At 39.4% G+C, this 27,525-nt stretch overlaps 1 protein-coding gene across 1 annotated transcript in view; it reads right to left on the reverse strand.

Moving 5' to 3' along the window:
* Positions 1-27,525, reverse strand: part of LOC122810500 (high choriolytic enzyme 1-like) — a 311,099-nt gene that overhangs the window by 16,607 nt on the left and 266,967 nt on the right. Inside the window, exon 12 of the mRNA XM_044082081.1 lies at positions 17,967-18,189. Within this exon, the coding sequence (XP_043938016.1) occupies positions 17,967-18,189 (223 nt within the window). The remainder of the gene's footprint in view (positions 1-17,966; positions 18,190-27,525) is intronic.

A 27,525-nucleotide genomic window follows, 5' to 3' on the forward strand; every position in this document is an offset into this window, starting at 1 on the left:
GACTTAGATGCCATACCTTTGTTTATAAGTTGCGCAACACATAATTATTTTCTCACCACTGTAGACACATGATCGTCAAAGGCTAGATTACTATCTGTGTGTGTCCTTAAGTCCCTAACTACTGGGGTCAATATAATAGTTACCAGGGATGGGAGACTCCCCAAAGGATATTATGCATTTCTTAACATTAGGTTTCAGTCCATGGCTCTGGCACCAGTTGTCAGGTCCTCTTGTAGAACATACGTGTCAGTGTGAGCTTCAATGACTGCTCCTAATTTGCAATCATCTGCAAATTTTGTCAGCCAGAGACCATGGACATTGGCCTTGACTTCTAAGTAAATGCCAAAAAGTAGCGGTTCAAGGACTGATCCCCGAGAGACTCCACTTATGACTGGCTCTTTGTAGATGTGGACTCCTCAATTCTACCTAACTGGGTCCTATCTGTGAGCCAGTTTGCTACCCACCAGGTGACACATGGGTTTGTACAGAACCTCTTGAGTTTGTCAACAATGCCTAAGTGGGGTATTGTGTCAAATGCCTTGGCCAGGTCAGGGTAGCCAGTGTGAATGATTTTGCCCTCATCCATTGCTTGACTTTCTCAAAGTCATCCACCAGGTTGAATAGGCAAGATCTGCCCTTTGCGAAACCAAACTGGGTTGGGTCCAGTGTCTAGAGGTTTACCATATCTCTACTGAACATATCCATGATTCTTTCCATGGCTAGGTTTACCATATCTCTACTGAACATATCCATGATTCTTTCCATGGCTTTACATGCGAGACTAGTGAAAATTAGGGGTCTGCAGTTTCCAGGGTCTGTAGATATAATTCACTTATTGGGCTAAAAGATCCACTGAGGATGCTATTTCAATGGCACTCCACGTATCACTCAATCATATGGAGGGAAACAACTACGTCAGGCTGACTTCAGCTCTGCATTCGATACAGTGGTTCCAATGCAGCTTATTGACAAGCTTGTAACATCATGGAGTTAAGCAAGCTCATGTGCAACTAGAGCCTCGACTTCTTTATGAATGGTCCACAAAAAACATGTACGGCCAACACCACCTCAGGATGCATAATACTCAACACCAGTGTTCCTCAGGGTTGTGTGCTAAGTCCTCTCTTTACTATCTACACCCACGACTGTTCTGCAAAATACGCCAATCACATCATTTAGTTAATAGATTGTACTACAGTTGTGGGCCTCAGAGAGGAGGATGAAAGAGCTTACAGAGATGAGGTCTACTACTCATTGATTGACCAGTGTGTTAAGAACAGCCATGACCTGTCAATAAAACAAAAGAAATCATTATAGACTTCAAGAAAAGTTCAACAACACACTCATTGCTCAGGATAAATGGTGAAGAGGTGGAAAGGGTCAAATGTACAAAGTTTTTATGGGTCGACATTTCAGAGGATCTCTCTTGGACTGTGAACACTGAACAGTTGGTCAAAAAAGCATAACAATGTCTCAAAAAGCAAAGCTCCCACCTACTGTTCTCACCACATTATACAGAGAAGCAGTTGAGAGCTTTGTCACTAGAAGCTTCACAGTTTGGTTTGGTAATAATACAATAGCAGAAAGAAAGAAGCTGCAGAGGCTAGTACAAGCTGCCGGAAAAATCATGGGCACCAACTTACCATCAATCCAGGATCTTTTCGCAGCAAGAAGAATTAAATGTGCCTCCAAACTAATTTGTGCCCCTCTCACCCTGCACATGGCTAGTTTACACAACTGTCTTCGGGCAAGAGATATTGGCATATCCACTGCAGGACCACCAGCTACTTGACAGCTTCTACCCAACAGTGTTGAGACTTACAAACTCGGATACTAGCCACCAATTAGTCAGTAATCATTCACAATACATAGCTCAGCTGAAAAGTGTGCAGTATCTTTTTTTTTTTTTTTCTTTGATGTAGCAATATATTTTCTTATGTGCAATTGCCTGCTGTTTGTCTGATGCAGATGAGCAAAGGAGGAGAATCTTAACATGTGCAATCCTACCCTGTCTTGCTGCTATGTGCAGTATTCTTATGACTGTCTGGGGGGGCTTATATGCTATTATTGGTTTATTTACCCTTCTCTGGGTCTTGTATTTAATATCTTTTTTAAAGTGAAATGTTATAATGTTGTTCTTGTTATCCTTGCTTCCTATGTACTCTCTGGAGGGTTGATACTAGGAATTTCATTTAGGTTGCACTTATATAGTCCTAAATGACAAAGTTTACTTTGACTTTGAGTGGTAAGCCAAAATGATAATGCCTTTAAATTGTGATGAAGTGATGCGACATGACCAGCAAATAAGGCCGTGAATGACAATGTTGTCAAAAAGAGGGGAATGGACAGAGTCGGAAGAGGAGGAAAGCTGGATGGACAGTGCAGAGTTGCAATCGCTGGATCCAGAGGAAAGGATAGGCAGCTGCAGGTACTAATAGCAACAGGAGAAACAGGCAGAATGCAGGTAATACAGACTTACAACAGCAGAAATTATTGGGGCATGGTGGTTGCAGGGTACAGATGTCTTATAAATGGCAAGTTGTGTGTAGAGGGTAGTTGTATATCCTGTGCAGTGGAAAATGAGACTCAAAGGAGGCATTGAATAGTGGAAGCAAGAGCGTTAGTGAATATCAATGATTAATTATTAATTTACTGGGGAAATGGTATAGAAAATGGGCAAATATAATAGGTTATCATGTGCAACAAGACAGTGTATTGCACACTGCTGGGATCTGATCAGGAAGAAAGGACACAACTCAGTGTAGGCACCATGTAACAGGCTACAGGAGAGTCCAGACTTAGAAGAAATAGAATGGGAAAAGCTACTTAAGTGGACAAAGTGCAAACCATAAAATGTAGGATGAAACTGCATGGGGACTGGACATCAAACGAAAAACAAGAATGATTAAAATGGCAGTGTGGCGGAAAGAGTCTAAGGACAAAGAAATGGCATAAAGATAATAGAAGGGAGTAAGTCTATATAGAGAGGACTAGAGTCAGTGTCAGACAGTTCATGGCTTCAAAGGCACAAGTGAAAAGGTTGCTGGAAGATGGGATAACCTACAAAAAGAGTCTTCATACTGTTTGAGGAAAAATGGGAAGATTTGTACATACATGATTTGTAGTCAGTGATTCCTAATGGAATCTTTACTCTTAAGCACTATTTTCTACTTGTACAACTCCCTCCACTTCATATGAGGGAAAAATAGTTAATCACTTCAAACAAGTCTGAGAGTTACTGGAGAGTGCATGCACATATTTTTCCAAGTGACCTTTATGGGAAAGCTGTGCTAACAAGGGCTAAAAGTGCTGAAGTAACGTGGTGTTGCCTTTGTGTAATTGAAGGACAATGTGCATCCATTGAAATGATGGACTTAAGCTGACCTCATTATGAATAAAAACATGTAAAATCCTTAGTTAATTATCAGGTTATTTCTTGGAAATGCAGCAGGTTAAGTTTGATCTGCTTCTTTGACTGGACAGCGGCTGAAAATGGACCAGCATTGAGCCACGAATATAGTGCAATTATATTTCAGCAAAGATTTTAACTATGTCCTTGATACAAGGTTACCGTTGAAGCTTAGAATGGTGGGAGTGGCTATAAAGCTACTGAAGTAAGTGCAGAAATGGTTGTAGGTGAAGTATCAATGTGGTGTTAAGGTAACAGCCATGCAAAGAGCAGGTTACATTTAGGTATTAGTCCTGCCTGCCCATTATATGCTTTGACTGCATTACCCAAAAGATTAGAACAGGTTAAACCTGCTTGCAGATAAACTGAAATTAAGAGTTACAAAGGAGGATGGAGTCTTGACTCTTACTGTATTCTAAACGGAATGTACTTTTAAATAAACTTAAAATTTAGTGCAAGCTACAGGAGTGTGATTTTAGTTTTAGGAGAAATCTACCCTTGACTTTTTGGGTGATTAATCCTGAAAGCACGTTTATTTCCATAGTCTGTTCTAATGGCTGTCTGTATCCAAGATATTTTCCTGACCTCAGATTTGGGATCTCCCCTTCCTCTACTGACACTCATCCCTCCATGGAGATCACCCAATCTGCTTATTACTGCAGATGTATCATTTAGGAATAGATGTTCTAGGACATTCTTTGATCACTTCAACAGAACCTCTGCGCCCCATGCCATTTTTAGTACATAATTTGCTTTCTCTCTCTTTTCGAACTTCACTGATTTAATCCACGTTTCTCTCTCTTTTTGAACTTCACTGATTTAATCCACGTTTCTCTCTCTCTTCGAACTTCACTGATTTAATCCACGTTTCTCTCTCTCTTCGAACTTCACTGATTTAATCCACGTTTCACCTCACTGATTTAATCCACGTTTCACCTCACTGATTTAATCCACGTTTCACCTCACTGATTTAATCCACGTTTCACCTCACTGATTTAATCCACGTTTCACCTCATAAGTTTGAATGCTTGCACATTCCCCTCCAATAAGGATCAGCATTAGCCTAGAATTGTCTTCTCAGTTTTTAATTTAAATTTTGCAGATCCTTTAATTCACTTCTAAAAGTACCCTCTGTTACATCTGTAAGTAGGTACCCTGCTTTGGATTGATCTTTACTTTATATTAAATTTTTCCACTAGAGTGCCTGATTTGCTCTTCCATCTTTCTATCATCCTGCTTATATCTTCAATCAACTAAAATATATTCTGTCTTGGCTGGTGTTGTATCTGTCATACTTGCAGACACTGGATGCAATGTTAACCCACCTTCCTGGTCTTTTCCTCCCAGCTTATAATTAGATCAGTAGATTTCTTCTTGAGGTCTAATAAAGAGTGGTGGTTGGGATCTTATTCCTTTCAAACTTAACTGGGCCAGACATTTTAAACTAATCATTTACTAAATTCTCTAAAATACTTGCAGAACCTTTTCTAGAACTCGACAAATGTTCTAGAACTACAGCATAACTTTAAGGACAACAAAAAGGCTTTTATTTATTTATATAGTAGGCAGATAAACTGAACGTCTAGGCCCATTTACAACCATAACAGTTACAGAATATAAAAATATCAGTGAAATATTAAAGAACATATTAAATATCTAAACACTACAACTAATGCAACTATTACATCTAGAATATACATAAGGAAATATATAGTCTCTATACAATGAGCAAAACAAAACAGAAATTTTATGTAACTGCATAAAATTTAGGACTGCTCAGAAATGAATACTCCAGGAAGTGCCATCCTGAAAGGGAATGCATAACAATGGCAAATTGGTATAGAGAAAATAGAATGCAGTGTATTTAATTTAGGCTACAGATGTTGAATGCATCCGCTTTAAGACAGATGTTGAATGCATCCGCTTTAAGACAGATGTTGAATGCATCCGCTTTAAGACAGATGTTGAATGCATCCGCTTTAAGACAGATGTTGAATGCATCCGCTTTAAGACAGATGTTGAATGCATCCGCTTTAAGACAGATGTTGAATGCATCCGCTTTAAGACAGATGTTGAATGTAAAATGAGCTACTTAGAGAAAAGCAGGTAGGAAAAGTGAAATGCAGAGACATAGGAAGGGTGAAATAATAGGGGGGACTGCTCAGCATTGTACAGAAACTGCCTGCTGGTCCCTGAAAGCAAGCAATATCAGCAGTTACTTTAATGTATGCAAACAGATGTTTAACAGTTCCTGTGGTTGTACTTTGTTTTCTTCATCAATTCATATTTCTCTTTAATATAAATTGCTTATTTCACATGTTTACAGTTTTTTCACTGTTATTGAATTTCTTATTCATGAATGTTTCAATATCTTATCAGTTTTATTTGCATTGGCTTTGCAATAAAGTTAAAATAAAAAAAAAACATCTGCAGTCAGCTGCTTAAATAACGTTTTGTTTGTACTCAACAAAAATCAAGGTGAGCAGCAAAGGGAGGGTGTTACACAGGACATCAACTAAGCTTGCATAGCTCTGTTGAGAAGACATTTTGTGCTTGAAAGGAAATTCTTGATAAATGGACCAAAATGGGAGGGGGGGGGGGCTTATGATCACAGGTGAGAGAGTTGAGAGGTCTAACAAGAGCAGAGGGATCAGAAAATACAGCGGATCTGGAAAATTTCTTCATGGTCAGTTCATGATGCAAGACCTTACATTTCGCTAGGTGAAGGAGCCTGTGAAAAACATGCTAATGAATAAGTGATTCTAAGGGGAACAGGAAGCTAAAGCTAACCTGCCTATTTAATTGCAAGACAACACAACAGATTTTTTACTTGTGCCAACAATGAAATGACAGATGCAGCTCACAGTATTTTCAGCATTGGTTGAGCTGATCCAGAGTAAACAGTTTTCAGGTAGAAGCACATCACTGCTAACAATCCTGCCTTCCTTGGTTATAAGGCTGGAAATTATCCTCGGGATTCATGAATATGTACACTAAGTGTACACCATTCTGAGTGAACCAACATCACAAGGATAGGATAACAACCCTTCTTCCTCCTAATGTTAGTTTTCCTATTGATATTCTTGCAGCCTTAAACATTGAGGGGGAATTCATAAACGTTACCACAAAGTGTAGGTTACATTTATACTTCGTGTAATCTTTTAGTGACTAGAAAGCATAAACAATGTGGTACTGACAGTGGCAGCTGGTGACGTCAAAGGAGGGCTGCATGAAACACCTGAATGGGGCAAGGCCAGCTTGATGGGGTGGAGCTATGTTACAGTGGTAACACTAATCCTGCTTACCATTTTACATAAAATAACTGCTCAATCACTATCGCACATCTGAATAGACTACCAAATACTAGACTAAATCACATTCAGAGCCAATGAGGTGTTTAGGTTATGCTATAACAGCACAAAACTTAAGTATCTATAAACAGTAAAAACATGGTTGGTCTTGACTGCATGAAACTACGAATACACACGATGTAGTAAACCACACATTGTACTGTATCAGATAATCTGCATTTTGTACAATGCCAAGTGAAAAGTAATTAGATTTGGAAATTTCACTGTACTAACAATTTATTATTCACAATTCAAGGTCAATCCAACTCTTATTGTGACAGTGGTTCTGAGACACACTGACAAAAGCTTGTATGGCAGCTGACTTTACCAAAATACACATTAATCTTGCAAAGCGAGAATTACAACAGTAAACAGCAGGGCCAGTCAACCCATTTCATTTACAAAAAGCCCCCCCAACCCCATTATTGAACAAAAGTATCTGCTCTGACCCTGCCAGGATTAAAGTAGAAATAATGGTATCAGGTTACATAGTTGCATTCATTTCACGTAATTGTCATAAACAGTCACAACTTTTCTGCCAGCTCACCTTACACAAATAAAAAATTTCATTTTACTTTTGTTTATCCAGTTTGTCCAACTGTCTTTTGTATAAAAAAAATTTCAGCATATATCCGGGGAGAAAAGCTCTAACATATTACTAACATTTTTAAGGGGACATTCATTATATGCATGAACAGATATGAAACGTACATTACAGATAACTCATACATGTGATAATTAGATTACATTTATCTGGAAGTACAGTGTTGCAAAGCTGGAATTACAACAGTAAACACCAGGGCCAGTTGTTTCTTTCACATATAGTTCCAATCCCTATTTGCCCAACCCACCCACAGTATTTGATTTTATCTTGTAAGTTTAAAAGACAAAAAAGGATAAGAGACATCATTGTTATTAATATATGTATTTTTTTCACAAACAATTGTCAGGGTTCACAATTTGCGGTCGATCTTAACTTCATTCAAATTCACATTACTCTTGCAAAGCAAGTACAACAGTAAGGCCCAGTTATTTCATTCAGACATACTAGGCATAGTCCCCCAACCTGATTGCCTAGCCACGGTATTTGCTTTGAGCCTGCAAGGTTTAAAATAATGGAGAAAAGACCATGGTTCCATTACTGTATTTCTTTTGTCTTATATAGTTAAGAACTTGCAGGTGAACTTGCTTCAGTTCACCCATACGTACTTTTGCAGTGCAAGGCCAGAGTTTCAAAAAAAACATCCACACCATCCTAATCTATCTTCCCTATCCCTGAAAAAAAAGATATTAGGTTAAAAAAAAAACATTTCATCCACAAGGAGCCCCCAGAACACACTGTGCACCTAATATCTGTTTGATCCCTGACAGGATATTTTATTAGGAAAAAAAAAGACACCCACAGTTAAGCAGACCCAAAGTGCACAGTCTCCTTACTATGTGGTTAACCCTGCCAGGATATTATATTAAAAAATAAAGTCTCCAAAACACACTACCTCTTTAGTATCTGCTTGACCCTGCCAGTGTATTATATTAAGAGAAAAGCATCAGCAACCCCAAGACACATTGCTTCCCTAGTATTTGGTTGACCCTGCCAGGATTATATTAAAAACAAAAAGTCATCAGCAGCCCCCAAAGCACGCTGACTATTAGTATGTGTGGCCCCAGTATTTGGTTAACCATGCTAGGATATTTAAAAGAAAAAAAAATCGACAGTTCCCAAAAAACACACTTTATTGGGTGTTTTAATTTATAAACAGTCTTCCTTGCCTTCTTTTACTTTAAAGTTTGATTCTGAGTCTCATTCAATCAAAAAAAAATAAATGACAGATGGAGTTCCCTCTGTCTCTCACTGTCTCCCCCACAGCTTTACGTCTAGTTTAAGCACATGGAGAATGCAAAAGTAACTAATCAGCAGCCGCATCATGTACTCAGACTATGGGATATGCTGCTGACTTACAAGTCCCGTTAGTCTCCAGTATCCTGGGGTTTTAACTTCGAGGACTTCTCGGCATCTTCATTGATGCTTGCAGTCTTCCCGACCAGGACTGCTTAAAAAGAGCCCACAAAAGAAAGATTTTTCTTCTTCCTTCTAAAATCAGAACGAGCATGCACGAGTGCTGCTCTGAGGTCCACATCACAGTGCATCTTCAGATTTGCACACTAGTTCAAAGTGTAAAAAAATACTAATTCATTTTTTTTTTTGAGAGAAAATTGGGGGGGGGGGGCTGTAGTCCAGCAGTCTGGTACCACAAGCTGCCCCTGGTTAGGGATGTTTTTGAATACAGATCGTGTACACTTAGTGTAAGGATGAATGAATCTGGTACTATATATCTATGGATCCCCTTCAGACTGTTGAACATCTGGAGTTTTGAACAGATCACAGAGATGAAAACAGTTTTTTAGAACATCTGTTTGCATGCAGATCACATTAGGAAAAAATTCCCATTCACTTCAATGTAAGTGTGATCCTGGAGTTGGTATATTTAAGTAGCAGGGGGTGCAGGGGGGGTGTAGCCCCCTACTGCAGAAAAAAAAATATTTAGGTTTCCATGTTCCAAGGTTTCATGCGTATGGCCTCAGCCATATGCAGTTCGATGTTCTGGCAGTTTGACAATTTGAAATAGACCTATATCTATAGATGGAGTGATGTAACTATTACTAAGGTTATGAATATGTGTGAGAATGCCAATAATGGATTTAGAAAGATGCCAATATCTTTTATACATTCAACTTTTCAGGGTGGCCACCCACAAAGTTCCAGATGTGCTTACATGAGCCATGTGTTCATGACTTGCATCTCTTAGTGCAGAAAACCAATGAACTTGTTTTATGGAGGTTGCACTTTCATACTTTCGAATATACTGTTTGTCTCCACCAAGGTTTGTTCTCTTAACACAGCAGTGTCTTGGTTCGCCAAATTCTCTTTTTTTTAATATTGATTCAGTGTCAGTTTCAGAATTGCCTTTAAAACAATCTCTACATTTAAGTTAAGATGCAAGTAGTCATGTTGATATAAATACCCGTCTCTAACAACATTCCAAGTATAAATCATGAAGTATTTTGCACTACAATGTTTATGTCATAACCTCATTTCAGCCATTGATCAGGTCATGCTATACAATACCTTTGACAATTTATTTTTGCTGTTACACAGTAAATATATTTAGTTTGGATTTCCAGTCCTATATCAGTAGCTCTATCAGTATTTAATTTCAGTTACAAATGTTTATGACACAATAACCCACTTAATAGACTACAAAGTATTGTATTCTTAAGGACATTAGAGTGCATTGCAGATGGTAAATTACGCAGATACGATGGTAGCCCCTTGTCTTGCTCTTACTTTCAAGTAATATTTACACCACTTTCAACTATGTGGAAAGTGCCAGAAAAGTACTGTAGAGTAAATGGTGCTGAATGAAGGCATGGATATACCATAAATGGGCATAAGTAACAGGATACCGGGCCCTATAATAAAACTGAGGCATCATACTGGAAGTCTTGACACTAAGAAAATTAAAGTCTGATTCAGCATTAGCAACAGCAAACTGCTAAAACTGCATTCATACTTTTAAAGTGCCTTTTTGCAGGTGCAAGCTCCCTGCACCCCCTAATGTGAAGGTAGACATCTCAATAATTGGGGTAATGGGAACCATCTATAAATTCATATGCACACATACATAGATAGATGCTCTACCTTGGAGAAAAGGGAATGCTGAAACAGCACTTTCAAACTAACTATATATATTCCATTAATTTCACAAACTTCTGCAGTTCCAAGGAAACACTTATAGCCTGTGGCTTCTCACAGTAAGTTCAAGGGTTGTATCTCTGTAAACAAATGTATAATCCTGAAGTCGTCATTCAGTGTCCATCTAAGAACCATGTCTAACGTACCACAGCATAACCTCAGAGTAACACAGGGTGAGTTACTGCAATGTGTTAGCAATAAGAGGGTCAGCAGTTCCAAGGGCCGACAAAAAACAGAGTTTTAGTGCAATAGAACAGTGCCACGTGGCTTCGAATTTTAGATAAAACTCAGAAATAGTTTGGTTTCTGGGAATTAGCTGAAGCAAAGATGAAATTTGTATACCATTTTATAAATACCTTTTACTGAAAAGTCTAACCAGTCTGGATATCCTCAATGTTAAATAGCGTCAGTATGTTTTGTCATGGACAAGTTACATTCCTTTGAGCAAAGTCACCCCATTTCACAATTAAGCATGACGGTGGCAAGCAGCTTACAATATTTTCTCAATAGGTAAATGCAGTTTTTGTTTAACAGAGGTGAAAAATAGCCAATGCTTTCTAATATTTGTAGACTTATCAAGTGTGACAGAAAACATGATACATTCAAGTTCTCTCTTAATAGCACTTTTATACTTTGGAAAGCAAAGCAACTATTTCATGAATTATCAACATTATAAATATGTATCTTTGGGAGGGTTGCAGAGATCAGTGAGCAATTTGCCTAAATTCAATAACGGAAAACTTTGGATACAATGCAATGAATGTATCAGATCACTACCAAAATGAGATGCAGAGTATTTTGATTATAATAAAACATCTATAATGCATTAAAATGCAAGCTCACATTTCCATTGCACACCTGTGTCACACTGGTTGGTACCTTAAGTCACTATACCACTTTATTTGCCTTCATTTACTGGGAAAGTGTCTGGGAACTGAAATGTCCATTTTTAGCTGAGGGCCTGAGAAGAAAAGGTCCAAAACAAAGGTAGAACTCTATTTTTATCAATTCAAAAGAAAAGCTGTCAACAAAACATTATTTACAAAGAATATATCTGTGGTACTTTGGTTGGTACCTTATGTCACCATATTTCTGGCACCTGACAAGACAGGTAAAATTAGACTGACTAAATAACTTGTATATCCCAAGCCCTTTTGCAGTGTTTAATCAAGCCATAGTATAAATTGCAGCTGTTCAAAGCCTTCACCTAACTTGCCAACTATTCCCCAACAACTAGGTCTTAGAAGAAGGAATACACTTCAGTTTAAAAACACAATCTCTATACTTACATGCAGCAGGTCTTAAGACCTTGCAAACTCCTGACTGGTGTATCCCCGCTCCGCTTCGCTCGGGCTCGCTCCGCTCTCCACCCTGCCCCCTTATCCCACCCGCCCCTGCTATCTCTATATTTATCAAGCAAGAAACCCATCACACTTAATCCTGAACCAATCATAGCCTCCCTCTAATTTAAACCATCTCCTCCTACAATCCCAACTATCTACCAATATCTCAGCAGGTCTACCTAACCCCCCCCCCACTCTTTTAGCTATCTCCTCCTTCAGAAAAATGGGTAAACTAATAAATTCTATTATCCCAACTATACCTCTACTTTTATTCATCCTTTATTTCTCATCCAGATATGAAAACCAAACTCTCCAGGGCATTCACTTCCCCAATGGTCTCACCTGCTACTACTCAAACCTTCCCACTAATCTGTTTTCTCCTTCTAACTACACCACTACAACATCCTGCTTTAAAGGTGTGTATCTAAAGCTACGTCACCCTAAAGCCACCACTACAAAATACAGTCTAAAGATAATATGTAAACTACTCAGACTGATAGACCACCTGAAAAAATGCATTGCTAAGGATGGAGATATTCACCCCAACCCAGGCCCAACCACTAACCCAGACTATATTACCCCTAACCCAGCTCTAAGAACCTCTAGCTCTCTTCTCATCTTCCATCTAAATGTAAGAAGTATAAATAACAAGGTTCACAATCTCCATGCTATACTCGCCACACATCTCCCAGACATCATGTGTCTAACTGAAACTTGGCTCAAGCCTTCCACAAAGGATGAAGAGATTCTCCCACCTGGGTATAATATGCTTAGGGTAGATCGAATAAAAAAAAGGGAGGGGGAATAGCTGTAATGTTTAGAAACCCATTGAATATCATATTGAATCCCTTACAACCTCCTAAGATCTCCAATATGGAACTAATTTCCCTAAAAATATGCCTAAACAACCATAAAAGCATCAACCTTATTGTAGTTTATATCCCACCAGGGAATAACCAAGATACCCTTGAGCTAACCCCTAAGCTGGCTAACCACGATCTACCCTCAGGAAACCATTATACTGGGCGACTTTAACATTGACTGGTCCAAGTTCTCTGACCAGAAGAATCCTCTGCCCATTAACTTACATGGCTTCTCCCAAAAATCACATCTCCAACAAGATTTGGAAATGCTAATCAAAAAGATAGCACCATTGATTGGATTCTTACCAATAAAGATACACTAAACTATACCAGTGGGACCCTCCCCAATGACCTCAGTGACCACCTTGTCACTTTTATCATGTAACATAAAATGACCTGTACAAATCCTCCCATATATAGACTTGTTAGAAATAAGAAGAAATTTCTCCCAGGACTATTCTTGGCTGAACTCAAATCCTGTAACTGGTCCATGTTAAAAACACTTCCCCTTGAGGAGAGTGTGACATTCTTCAATGACACATTTCTAAATATACTGGATTCTCATGCCCCTAATTGACTGATCAGATCTATGGTCTGGATTGCACCTTGGCTTACAAAGGAAGCCAAATTAAAAATTAAGCTTAGAAACCAAGCATGGGACAAGTGGAGAACCACAAAAGCACCCCTAGACCGCATTAAATTTCAGCAGCTCAGAAATTCTACTAAATCAGACATAACCCGGAATAAAAAGAACTATTTTGTCACCTCCAGGATAGACACCAGAATACCCAAAGAAGTTCTGGGCAGGTTTCAATAACCTCCTTCATTCTGGGAAATCCTCTACCCCCACCCCAGAGAAACTTATTGGTAAAGATCCTGTAGAAGTAGCTAACACTTTCAACTCTTTTTTCACCGAGACCATTCAGTCACTAGCTAGTCAGTTACCTTCTTCTTCCTCCTCTATTACTACTGCTATTGGCAAATTTCCACCCGCCTTTAACCTTCAGCCAATATCTACCTCCTATATCAGAACCCTATTGAAAAAACTTAAACCATCCACTCTATCGGCCGATCGACTCCCAGCCGAATACCTACAAATAGCATCAGATGTTGTAGCCTAACCCATTTCAATCTTAATTAACAGAACTATAACAGAGGGCACAATCCCCTCTTTGGAAAATATCCTACGTCATCCCTCTTCATAAGGGTGGTTCCTCCACGGAAACTTCTAACTATCGACCGATAGCAATACTGTCACCTATAGCAAAATTAATGGAAAGATGTGCTCACAAACAACTCCTACACTATCTCACTCTAAATAATCTTTTGTCCAAAACTCAACATGGCTTTCGCCCCCATCATAGTACTACCACTGCCCTCCTTTCCTTTGTTGACACAATCAACAGCAACCGTAACAACAAACTAATTACGTCTGCTCTATTTCTTGATCTGTCAAAAGCCTTTGACATGGTCAATCATCAACTCTTACTACAAACCCTTGAAAACCTTCACCTTGATAAACTGGCCCTAAACTGGTTTAATGCTTACCTCTCTGGTAGACAACAAGCAGTTCAGTGGCAAAGCAAGCCATCTCACTTACTACCTAACACAATAGGAGTTCCCCAAGGCCCCATACTTGGTCCCCTTCTTTTCTCTGTATTCATAAACGACCTCCATTCAGTCATCCCTAAAGCCACCTGCATTCAATATGCAGATGACTCTACGCTGATTTGCTCTGATCTCTCTCTTCATAACCTCCAGAATGCCACCCAACACTGCTTTACTGCAGTGGAAAAATGGTTCACTGAACGGAAACTTATCCTAAACCCTAAAAAAACTAACCTACTACTAATTCTCCCCACCTTAGCCACTTCTTTAGGGCTACACCCTCCACTCTCTAATAATATGGCCTTCCATGTTCAGTCCACTAACGGGACGATCATTGAGCCTGTTACCAATACCAAACTACTAGGTGTCACAATTGACCACAAGCTCAAATTTGATATTCACATTAGTCAAACTATAAAGACAGTAAACAAGAAACTTGGTTCCATGTATAGAATTAAGAACTTTCTTACTCCCAATACTAAACTAACCATCGCACGCACTCACCTTCTCTCCACCCTACTTTACGCCTCTCCGGTACTTTCCTTCCTCAAAAAAACTGAGCTCAACAAACTCTCTGTAGCTTATAACCATATTGCCAAATTTGTAACAGGTGAGCCTTACCGTACTCACCACTGCCTCAATCTAAGAAAATTAGGCTGGTTAGAACTCCCCAATCTTCTCAAGTTTAACCAACTTAGTGAAGCATTCAAAATTATCAAAGAACCAGAAAAAAAACCCTCATTGTACAAACTTTTAACCCCCTATTCCAATCTAAATAGCCTTCGTTCTTCAAATAGTTTCCTGGTACAAACAACGAAATCCAACAATTCAGGTGGCGATGCTCTTTTTGCCAATTCCATTGGAAAACGATGGAATTCCCTTCCAAATAACCTAAGACTAGCTACCTCTCTCAGCCAATTCAAAACTAATCTCAAATTATTCTTTAATTCTCATTGGCTATGTCCTTGCACTAAACCAGACTAAATCTCTAATTCCCTGCTTTCCTTCATGTTGTTCCCTAATGGTCTCTCTTTTCTCTTATATCTCAACATCCTACATTTTCTATCTCCTCTTGTACATTGTCCTTAATTAATCTATTTTTTCTATAACTTGCATTTCTTCTAATTAGTTAATTTATTTGTATGTCTAATTTGTTTTCCCGGTTATGTTTCTTTCTACAAAAATGTATTTCCCGGTCTAATTTGTTTTCCCTGTTATGTTTCTTTCTACAAAAATGTATTTCCCTGTTTATGTTTCTTTCTACAAAAATGTATTTCAGTATGTAAATCAATGTCTGTATGCTTATTGTGGAGCTTTTCTCCTCGGGCCTCTGCTGAAAACGGATATGTATCCAGTTGGACTAGCCCGGTAAACAAATGTAAAATAAATAAATAATAAATAAATAAATACTTCAGTAAAAAGCGGATTTATAAAATATATTTAAAAAACGATAGAAAAGAAACAAGGAACTGCATTCCCATTACAAATTAGTTATCAATGTTATGAGGAAAGAAAGTATTTTCTATTTTATCTAATTTTCTTAGCTCTGAAGGTTGATCTCAGCTTGTGAAAAGTGACAAATCTCAGTCTGTAGGAACGTAACGTTACTATGAGAGATGAATGGCTACTATATCCCTCTTCTTTTAGAGATATGAGACTTCTTCGTTTAAGTCTTTACACTGTCAAAAACACCTGCAGTTCACACAAAAATACTGTAAAATATAACTCACTGGCAAATATTTCAAGCATTTCGTACCCAGAAAACTGGGGGCTGTGCCTCCCACACATCCCTTTGACTTAAAAGTTGAATATACTGAGCATTACAGAATAGTATGTACCATGAGACACTGCTTTGCAGTCATTCAGTTTTTAGAATTGCAGTTGCAGTCATCACACTTTCGACAGTTGACTGTATTATCCACATTTCATACGATTATATGACTTATGCTAGTTTTGCTTATTTCATTTAATGAACACATTTTACTTTTGTTAATTTTTTATGCATTTCTGGTGTAATATTTTTGTTCCATGAAGTGACTTTTGTGTTGTATTTCAAGGGTTTCTTGATCATGGTATCAATCATAAAACTAATCATCTAAAAAAGTAAGGACACTTAATAAGACTTGACGATTTTGTAGTGCATGGAGTGCTGATGACTCACCGATATTTGGAAAACAAAAGAAATCATCAGTTAAGCACTACAGAAGGGCGACACCCAACCTTAACAAATGTTAAGCACCCCCCCCCCCACATACACACAGCTAAAATTATTTAACATCAGGTCTCTGTGGGCTAGGCATAAAATCTGCCAGTACAAATAATGGAAGAAAAGATTTGTTTCTACTGTTGTCTGTCAGTAACATGTCTCTGACTTCCTGTTTTAAACTTTTAGAAAGTTACTGGAATAATTGGATGTGTGTTTGCTTGATTTAGGATGCAAAGTTGTTGTGCCTTTCAGCTTTTCCCAGTTAGGGGTCACCATAGCGGAACTCCGGTCCGCTAATGATTGGTAGTTGATTTTTACATGCCGAGTTACCAGCCCTGACGCACAACCTTCAACAAAGGTACGCCCATTCATGCATGTCTCCACGCAGCAGACGCTCTAGCTGAGAATCGAACCGGATAGCATCTTACTGTGAGGCGACAACGCTACCGCAGCACCACCACTGCGGATTCTTAAGGATACAAAGTCTGAAACCTAAATGTATACCATTATTTAATTTTGATTAAACTTTGATCCTCAGCAATTTGAGAACCACAGACTGAGGAACACATCCAACTTATGAGGCAAAAATATGGACATTCTGTGAAAATCTGGATGGTTGAGTGGCATTGAAGGCAAGTGCAAACATAAGGGACTATGTTACTCTACCTTTCTAAATGCAGTAGCAAAGCATTTTATGGCTTTAAAAACATGTAACAAAAGTAAGTTTTCTGTCTCATTTTTACTGTAACTTGTACTACAGATAAACTATGCACTACAAAGAATTACATGAAGTTCACCAATTGCTCTTCTAAATATGTTCTCTTGATATGGATGCTAAGATTCACCTCTCAAGCTTTACTCCGGAGGTGAATTTATTACTATCCATGTCTCAGACACACAAGAATGCTGTTAGCATCCATGCAACACTCAATTCTCTACATTAGAGATGGTATACCTTTTGTTCTTTTTAGGCCTTCTATTCCAAACAAATGAATCTTCATTACTCAGTGACAGAGGCAATATATTTCAGGTTTCCATTTTATCCTTCTCCAGAAATAAAGAGCCAGTATACATCGGATTCCCATTTCATTTTCTTCCAGCTACCGTTCCTGAATTCCGTACATCTGACCATATGCTAATTTTGCAGTGTTTACCTGTTCTGTCTTACATGATGGGTATAAATGGTGGAGTATTTCTGCAATCTTCCGCAGCCATTCTCAAGTCCTGCTTTAGTACAATTACAACTTCAAGGTGACCAGGATATTGGACAGCATAAAAGTGCTTTGTAGGAACAACTGAATCTTATCACTACAGCTGTAATAGGTATTTGAAAGCATCAGACTGCCCCCTTATAAAAAATAGATTCTTTATCTTACCAAGGCTGTTGTAAATAAATGGCAGTAGTATATTACTGTAGTGATAGGAAAACTTACCAAATTTGTAACTAGCAGCAAATCCTATTCCCTGTATAGATTCATCAGTGTGAAATTGTATCACAACAGCATTTCCAGCAGAGGTAAACAGTGGCATATTATACTTTCCGCAGTATATTCCTTTCTTAGGTGAGCTAGTCTGTCCTCCATCATGAATAGTTATGTAGTCATATGGGCAGCCAGCTTCAAATTCAACATCAATAAGATTCATTTGCAGTGATATCTGAATTTAAAGAGGTAGAAAAAAAGCACATTAATAATGTAATTCATTTTGGATATCCTCTGTTTGCATTAAGCCCTTTTATATGCCCCTTCAGTTACTGCAACTATATTTGCCCAATGCTCAACACATTACATGTAAACATGAATAGGTGTCATTTGTTCCTAAGACGCTCCATGCAAATATCACATTGCTTGAAATACAGCTGTTCTGTTTAGTGGTAGACAAAGGAATCTCTCAAAAACCTGCACCCTGAGCTGTTTAGCCAAAGAGTATTAGGAATAAAAAAAAAATAATAAAAACATGATTAGGAGAAAGCAGAAGCCCTAAACAACTTCCTCAGATTTCATAACAGAAAAGGAAAGAGTTTCAAAATAAGAAAAGAGAAGGAAGTAAGTTATGTAGAGATAAGGAAGTAAGTTATGTAGAGAGATGGAAAGATGGTATAAAACTGATCAGGAGAGGAAATAAACAGCTATGGGCTCTTAGAGAGATGCAAACTACTCAGACAAGATAGCTATTCATAAAGATACTTGGATTTGGTCAGTAACTTTGAATCCATAAAAGAGATATTTGTTGACTAAGAGAGAGCTGCCAAGATACTGAACACAAAGCACACTAACAATGGTCTCCAGGAAAAAGCCAGGATCAAATTATGTTTTGGTGAGCATCGTCTCAGTGGCAGGGAAATGAAGGAAAACATCTTAAATGCAGGAAGTCAGTCATGAAGGCCTCAAACCTGGAAAGGCACATCAAGCCAGCTAAATCCAATTTATGACATGCTCACTGGGAAAGTGAAAAAAAGGCATCTTAAAGAACAAATTTTACTCTGCCGTGTACAGTAAACAGAGCCTAGCAGTAGAAATGAAAATCGTTAAGAAAAGTGACCAGAGGAAGACAGTGTGATTTTAAAGGAGCCACTGACGTGACAGTACAAACATTTTAAGCTGCTTCTCTGGTAGTTTGATATGCCACTAAAATAAACTAGAAAGGATTGCTGAATGTGATTCAGCAGGAGAAAAGGCAAAGGACAGTTGAAATTGCAGAGATAAACCATCGGGCATGGAGTGAAAATGAAGTGGTTAAAGCCAGCATCATACTGGGCTGTAAACATTGCAAATGAGGCCACAACTGGAATATTGTGTTCAGTTTTGGAGATTGCTCAGAAAAAAATAAAAATGAAATGTTAGAACTACAGAGTCCACAGTGGTAATGAACACAATGACTGATGAAGATTGCAGAAAAGAATTGAAGTATTAACTTTAACAGCAGTAATTTCATTTAGTATACATGTCAGATAATCAATCCAGCAGCACTCAGTCACCATACTTCATAAAAACTAGTCACACGGTTCAGTTGCCGGACTCAGCACTGAGCAGGTTGACAGTTACAAACGATACAATGTCAGAAGTGAAAGTATGGATATGAGACAGTTAGCCCTTAAAAAACATACATTTTGGAAGAGGCCTGTAAATTTTACACTAGCACATAACTGAGGGAATAAAACAAGTGGACATCCATAGTATATTCAACAAGCCTTATTTCTGTTAAGAGCTTTCTTCCATAGACCATCAGATCTATTTTTCAGTAAAACTTACAATTAATTTATGCACGAGAAACCAGCAAGTGGTGGAAGCATTTATTCAATAGCCAGATAATGGACTCCAAGTTGAATACGATTGGATGACCAGAGAGATTGGCTTGATTCCTGTTAAAGATTATCTTAACAGGTGTAGGGTACTTTCTGCACTGATTTCAACACTGTTCCTGGATTGGCCAATCATTTTCAAGAGTGTTTGATGTTGGTTAACATTTGGGGAGATAACTGAATAAATAAGCACTTGTGGGAAAGCACAAAATGAAAAAGAAAAATGGGGATTTTAACATGTAAAGGCTACTGTATACCCAATTTTGAGTCCCCACTAACAGACATGTATATATCCATAATGAAATTATAAATTTGCTACAGATAAACGGCCAGTTTCAGCGGTCTAAAAGTATAGCTTTAGACTCTAATTATCCTTTCTTTTGTGAATAAAAGCAGTTTCATAATTGCTGCAAGAACCAATTTTTGTGGGGTTTATACAACAGGTGAAAAGATGCAAAGCTGAAGGAATCCACAGACTCAAGGGAAGCACCCAGATCTGCTCAGAACTGGTGGTCAAGGACACCACATACAGAAACCCTGTAGATACAGCCATCCTGCTGGCAGACAGGTTCAGTGAAAACTTAATTCCTCGGTCCTCCCCATCAGTAAAACGGGACATCCCCAGTACCTGCCCCGCTCCCCTTATCTCTAGGGAGCAAGACATCCCTGCCCTTTCAAAGGCAAAAAATACAGCCTCCGTGGGACCGATAACATCCTAGTCTGCATCCTACATGAACTCAGGCAGGAACTTGCAGCACCATTAAGCACCCTATTCAAGCAAAGCTTGGAGTACCAGCTTCATCTCAGCCGAATGGAGGACAGCTACTGCCATCCCTTTGCACAAACGTGGAACATACAGCAATCCAGAAAATTATAGACCCATCAGCCTAACTAGCCTGATCTGCAAAGCCATGGAGTGGATTATGGAACTCATTAACAAAGACATTGGCAACCTCCAGACATTTGATCCTACACAGATTGGTTTTGTCAAGGGGAGGTCATGCCTGTTAAATTTGGTTGAATTCTTTGAGATAGTCACCAAATCCATAGATGAGGTGGGAAAGACAGTGCACACCACCTACCTTGATCTGGCCAAGGCTGCCGATACTATTCCCCACTCAGGTATAATAGATAAACTCTCTCAACTAGGCATCAATCCGTATGTTACCAGATGGGTAGCAAACTAGCTCACTGATAGAACCCACCTAGTTAAAATAGAGGAAGTCACCTCAAGTAGTAGACTCATAACAAGCGGTGTACCCAAGGGATCCGTCTTGAGGCCTCTTCTATTTGGGATATACTTCTCAGAGGTGCAGGCCCAATCTAGTGGGCTATGGCTGACCAAGTTTGCAGATGACTGCAAGTTGGGTGCTGTCATCAATTCCCCTAGTGATGTCGACATCCTCCAAGAGGGTCTCACCCAAACACATGATTGGTGCCAGAAACATGGCCTCAAACTGAATGCCAAAAAAATGCATAATCATTCCTTTTGGAGAGAATGATGTCTTGACAAATTATCACATTGATAAGGCACTAAGCATGCAATAGCAAACTGCCTTTTGGCCACCATATTGCCTTCTACATGACCCACCTCATTAGTAATGGTATGTCATCCAGGGACAAGGTGGTTATAACATCCCTGTATTCTTCCCTTATAAGACCCATTATTGAGTACAATCCCCCTTTCAGCATGCACCTCATAAAAGCACATACAGCAGCAGGAGAGCGCACAGAGATTCCTCACCCGGAGTATCCAGGACCTCAAACATCTACCCTACACAGTAGGCCAAAATTCCTGTCCCTCTACTCAGTCTCCGGCAGACTCTTCAGAGGTGACCTCTGTCTGGGATACAAAACAATCTCAGACCCTGCCGTGATGGGACTGCTGCATATCCGCAAGTCAAGCTCCAAGTCTGTGACCTCAATAGGACATGTTGGCAGGAAAGATGTGTCCCAGAGACTCCCCCTTTTGTGGGATAGACTCCCTCTCCACATAAAAAGGTTTAATGAGGTATTTTGCTATAAGTGCAACCTGGAAAACTGGATGGGGAACAGAAAATATACCCCTGGGATTCCACCTATGTCCCTGCTGGACAGTGGCATATGGTGCTGACTTGTTGGAACATGGGCTAAATTTTTGCTAGCTTGTAAGGGCCTCAGGACCAATAGCCTAGTAACTTCCTATGATCCTTTTAGTCCTGCTCAATTATACTTGTAAGAACGAAGCACAGCATTGCCAAAATGCACACCATCCAATTATAAATGTAAAGCAAAATGGGGCTAGTGTTCAGCTTGTTGAAAATAAGGTTTGGAGGCCTAACTGCAGTTCCCACAGATAATCTGCCACTGTAACAGCATGCAAGCCTAACTATACCTGTGGGAACTGCAATCTGCCACTGCTGTGGCATGTTGTATGCTGCAAATTAAGATTATGCGGAAGACATCTATCCTGATGACCCTTGATCCCAGCAACACCTTTAACAGCCACCATACCACAATCAAGTACTGATGACAGTGAGCCTGAGAGACCTTAAGCAGCCACTACTAAAAAAAAGCGGAAAAGGGGTAGTGGATGGATAGATACAGTCAAACTCAACTACTTAATTATTTGACTTCAACCCTCAGTGATTTTGCCAAAACATTTTATGAGGAGTAGTTCAAAAATGAGGCAAAATCTGGACATTCTGCAAAAATGTGTACTGTTGAAATATAATGGATTAATTACTAACATGGATGACCATTGCTCTACACCAATAGTCAGCTCCTCCCTGGTATGGATTCATTACTAACATGGGCGACTGTTGCTCTATACCAAATGTCAGCTCCTCCCTGGTTAGATCCGACCACAAACTAATCACCTTGGAAATCCACATACCTGCCACCCCCCCACCCCCCACCCGCAAAGGTAACCACCATGAAAAAATTCTCCAAAGCTAACTTTGGGCTCCTAAAAACAGAGGTGGCTAACTTCACGGCACCCATGCAAATGGAGAACAGCTGCATGACTACTGAATCATACACTAATGCCCTGTAGAAACCCGTACACAAATGCATGGATCTCGCCATACCCAATAGAACCAAGACACTCTCCTCTGAAAAAAGGATGCCAATCTAGTGGTACCCTACCATAAACAAACTCTACAACAGAAGGAGGAAACTGATGTGGAATAAGGTGAAGTCCCAAGACTGGAAAAACTCCCTTATCAGCCTCAACAAAAAGTTTAGATACCTCATCAAATCCTCTAAAGCTAGCTATGAAAACAGAATTGCAGTAGATAGTAAAGACATCCACGAGGCCTTCTATATTTATGTAAACAATCTGCATGGCAATAGCCAGATTTGCCCTGAGCTACTGCACAATGGTAACGCCTATACTGAGCAAACAGATATTGCCAGTATACTGGCCAACAAATTCAGTGCCAACTTTACCCCTCTCGTCCCCCCCAAAGGACCAATCATAATACCAGTAGATTGCCAAGCACCCAGTATTACTGCTGTACAGGTTTAAGCAGCACTGTCCAAGGCCAGGAATACAGCTTCTATGGGACCTGACAATATATCTGGTTGTGTTCTACATGAACAACAGAGTGAAATGGCACCTCACCTGTGTGCCCCTATTCAATCACAGCCTCACCTCAGGCTTTGTCCCTACTGAATGGTGCACTGCAACAGTCATCCCTCTCTACAGAGAAGGAGTCACTACAGACCCTGGGAACTATCGCACCATTAGCTTGACGAGTCTGATATGTGAAGCTGAGGAATGCATCATCATGGACCTAATAAACAAGGATGTAGGGAATCTCCAAACTCTGGATCCCACACAGTTTAGTTTTGTGAAGGGTAGATCATGCCTTCTCAACTTGGTCAACTTCTCTGAGTCAGTCACCAGAGCTGTGGATAAAGGCAAGGTGGTTCATACAGCCTATATTGATCTGGCCAAGGCTTTTGATACCATTCCCCAATCAGGAATCATAGAAAAACTCACTAAGCTTGGCATCAACCCCTATATCACTAGGTGGGCTGCAAACTGGCTCACAGATAGAACCCACAGTGTGAAAGTAGCTGACCAAGTCAGACTGCCAACTAGTAAATGAGTGGAGTCCCACAGGGTTTGGTCCTGGGTCCTCTCCTGTTTGGTATCTACTTCTCTGAAGTTCAGGCCAACACAAAGGCACTCTGGCTGACAAAGTTCGCAGATGATTGCAAGTTAGGAGCTATTATTAACTCCAAGTGATGTTGACATCCTACATAATGGCCTCACTGAGACCAGTGACTGGTGTCAGAACCATGGCTTTAAGCTCAATGCCAAAAAATGTGTTGGCATCCCTTTTGGGAAAAACCCAGTTCCCATGAATTACCACATTGATGGTAGTTCACTGCACACAGATGGCGTTATAAAAGATCTGGGAACACAGGTTGACAGCAACCTCTCTTTTGATCACCACTTTGCCACTGTGGTCAGAAAGTCCTGTGTGGCACAACTCATTACTAAGGGTTTTGCATACAGGAAGAAAGAGGTCATTGTCTCCCTCCACTCTTCCCTCATTAGGCCAGTCATTGAGTACAATGCCCCATTTGGCATGTACCTCACTAAACACCTGCAAAAACTGGAGAGGCCACAAAAGTACCTCACAAAGAGGATCCTATGCCTTAAACACTTGTTCTATATGGACAGACTCAAAAAAACTCCAACTATTCTCCGTCTCATATTGCCTACTTAGAGGCGATCTCTGCTTGACTTACAAAGCCATGTCTGACCCAGCTCCTACATCTAAAGAAATCCCAATCTCTCTGCACCACATGCTCCGGAGACCTCAACCTCATTACCACAATTAACAGAACATGCTGGAGAGACAGGTTCATAACCCAGAGACTGCCCATGCTATGGAACAGATGTCCCACACATGTCAAGCAGAGCACCTCGCTGACCCTCTTCAAGAAAAATCTTGAGTGGATTGGAAACAGAAAATTCACTGGGAACTAAGGCTGGGTGGCACTATGCCAGGGTAATCCTATAGCTTGGCTTGTAAAGGCCGCAGGGCCATTAGTCTAGTACACACCTATGAACCTATTACATTTCCTTGATATCCCTGTGTAGATGGGGAGAGATCAAATAGTGAAGCCGGATATATAAACATTTCATATAGTCGCTCCAGAGTTTCAACAGACTCCAGCTGAATCAAGCCAAAGTCTTAAAGTAGCTATGAGATTAACACTTTATAAACAAGGTAAAGCATGAAGAGAGAGCCCAAAGCCAATCAGCAATGATAAAAATAAAACACTACTGAAAATATATTTGAACAGCAAAAATGATTGCTTCTTCATGACTAAAAAAACAAAAATATGTCATAAGCAGTCAGTTATTCAGAGCTTCAAGGTAGAGAACAAATGGCAGTAAGTGAAGTTGTGTACTGTCAGACAGACTTAACCCCACAGGTATGTGACTGAATGTAACAATAAGCACAGAAAAACTGACAAAAATTGGAAGTGCAACTAAAACTGGTGAAGAAAAATGTTTCAAAAACTGCCAATAATGTCTAATTAAATTAGTGGTTTCATCTATAAGCAAAACTGAGACTTCACCAGAATAAACACATTCATAATTCAATATCACCCCCCCCCCCCCAAAAAAAAAAGTCATATGCTCAAGACTTAAATATCACAAAGTAATTCTGCGTAATTTTAAACTTTCAGTTTTGGCACATATTTAATGCTTAGGCCAATATTAAATCTAGGTGGCTCGGCGGCATTAAGTACAAGTTAACACTGCATTTTTTTTTAATTCTAAAAATGCATTGTAATCTCTATTTTTTTTTTTTTTTTTTTTTTTTTAATACAAACCAGAGTGAACAAAATTTCTTATACTGGGAGTAATTTAATGTGTGTTTCTATTAAAAAATGAAGATCTTCCTCTAGATTTAAGAAGAGCTCCACTAGTTGCTTTAAGGACTGCTCTAAAATGGCCCCATTTCCATGGTGAGGTATTTCTGGAGACAGACACACAGAATTTGACCCTTCCTGCATACACATCACCACATTGGCAGACTCAACAAGTTTTAAACCCAGTTCTACATTATCAATTAATTCAACGTGGTCCAAACACCGATTACTGAAATCATTTATAGGTCCATTTTGCTCCATCCCATCTTCTGCTATTAAATTTGCCAACCTACAAGCATGATCAGCTACAGATAAATTTGAAACAGACCTAAAGCAGGTAGTAACAACTGACTCAGGAGTTTGTGCATCTACGTTAGTACACAAACCACTGAAAAATATGTAGCATATTTTTTCAAGTTGCATACCTTTATCTTAATTTTCTATTTTCTTAATCTTACAAAGTGTAAATCACTTATATCAGTCCTCTGACTTCCCACATCTTCCATAAATATATTTCTCCTTTTGTTAGATATCTCTAGCATATAACTACATTTGATAAAAAGCCCTGTCATTTTAAGCCCTGGAGGCGAAAATTATTCATTTTTTCTGTAGTGTGTATTTACATCACAATAATATTGTCTATCTTGCTAACCTCTACCTTATACACCAGACATGTAGAACATGTCTGTGCAGTCTCTTCTGTATGTTTGAGCTTCTGCTCATATAGAGCCAAAAAAATTAAGTGCGTTATGCTTGGCTAAAGACAATATGACTCCACCTCCCAACCTAAGGCTCCACCACATTTAAACACAACTACGAGTTTTCTTTTATCCCTGTAAAATCAGCCCAGCCACGTGCAGTTACCAGAATGCACTAAACATTTTGTCAGTTCTACATTTCTCCCCTTCCCTAATATAGGGCAGGAAAGCCCATGCCCCATTCTTTTGTATTGCATGCTTTCAGGTGGAATTTGTCTCCACCTTCGTGACGTACCTTCAAACACAGTTAAATCAGTAGTCCCCTCTCCTACTGTTCCGCCCACACTGACACAGACATTACCTAGGCCGGCCTGGTTAACAACTGCTATAAATGAATGCATAGCTTGTTGTGGAACTCTCTTACGACCACTGTTTCCTTCAGGAGTAAAGGCAGCATCAGAGCAAGTATTTCCAAAGTGCTTGGAAACACACATCAGTTGCTATTACTGTTTCGGTGAGTTCATTGCATTATATAGACTACATACAAATATGTGTCTACAGTTCTGCTACAAATGTATTAAATAATTTTCCTGGTTTTTGTTCTCCTGCTGTTCTTTAATGCTTGATGTACAGTATCTGTTCCCAAGCCTCTTACTGCGGTGTGTGTATGTATGTGCATGTGTGTTAGTGTTTCGCTCTGCATGTTTGTGAATGAATACGTGCATGAAAGCAGTGTGTGTGTGTGTGTGTGTGTATGATTGCAGAAGAGAGAGAGTGTGTGTGTGTATATGAGAGAGAGTGAGCAATGCATGAGAGAATGAACAGTGTGTGCGTGAAAGCAGAAACGATTGTGCGTGTGTGCATGAAAGCAGAACAGATTGTGTGTGCGTGTGTGTGTGAGAGTCAGAGGAGAGAATGAGCAATGCAGGAGAAAGTTTAGTCTACAATTGACTTTGCAAATAGAAATAGACCTAATAAACCATGTGTGCGTGGAAGCTGAATGTATGTGCGTGTGAATGCAGAAAAGACTGTTTGCTTGTATGAGAGAGGGAACATTCAGATCCATCATGAGAGAGTGAATAGCAAGGTCCATTGAGCCAGTTCTTTATACTC

Source organism: Protopterus annectens, chromosome 9.part0 (assembly GCF_019279795.1).
Source record: "Protopterus annectens isolate FY-2018-M chromosome 9.part0, PAN1.0, whole genome shotgun sequence".
Taxonomy (NCBI): domain Eukaryota; kingdom Metazoa; phylum Chordata; order Ceratodontiformes; family Protopteridae; genus Protopterus; species Protopterus annectens.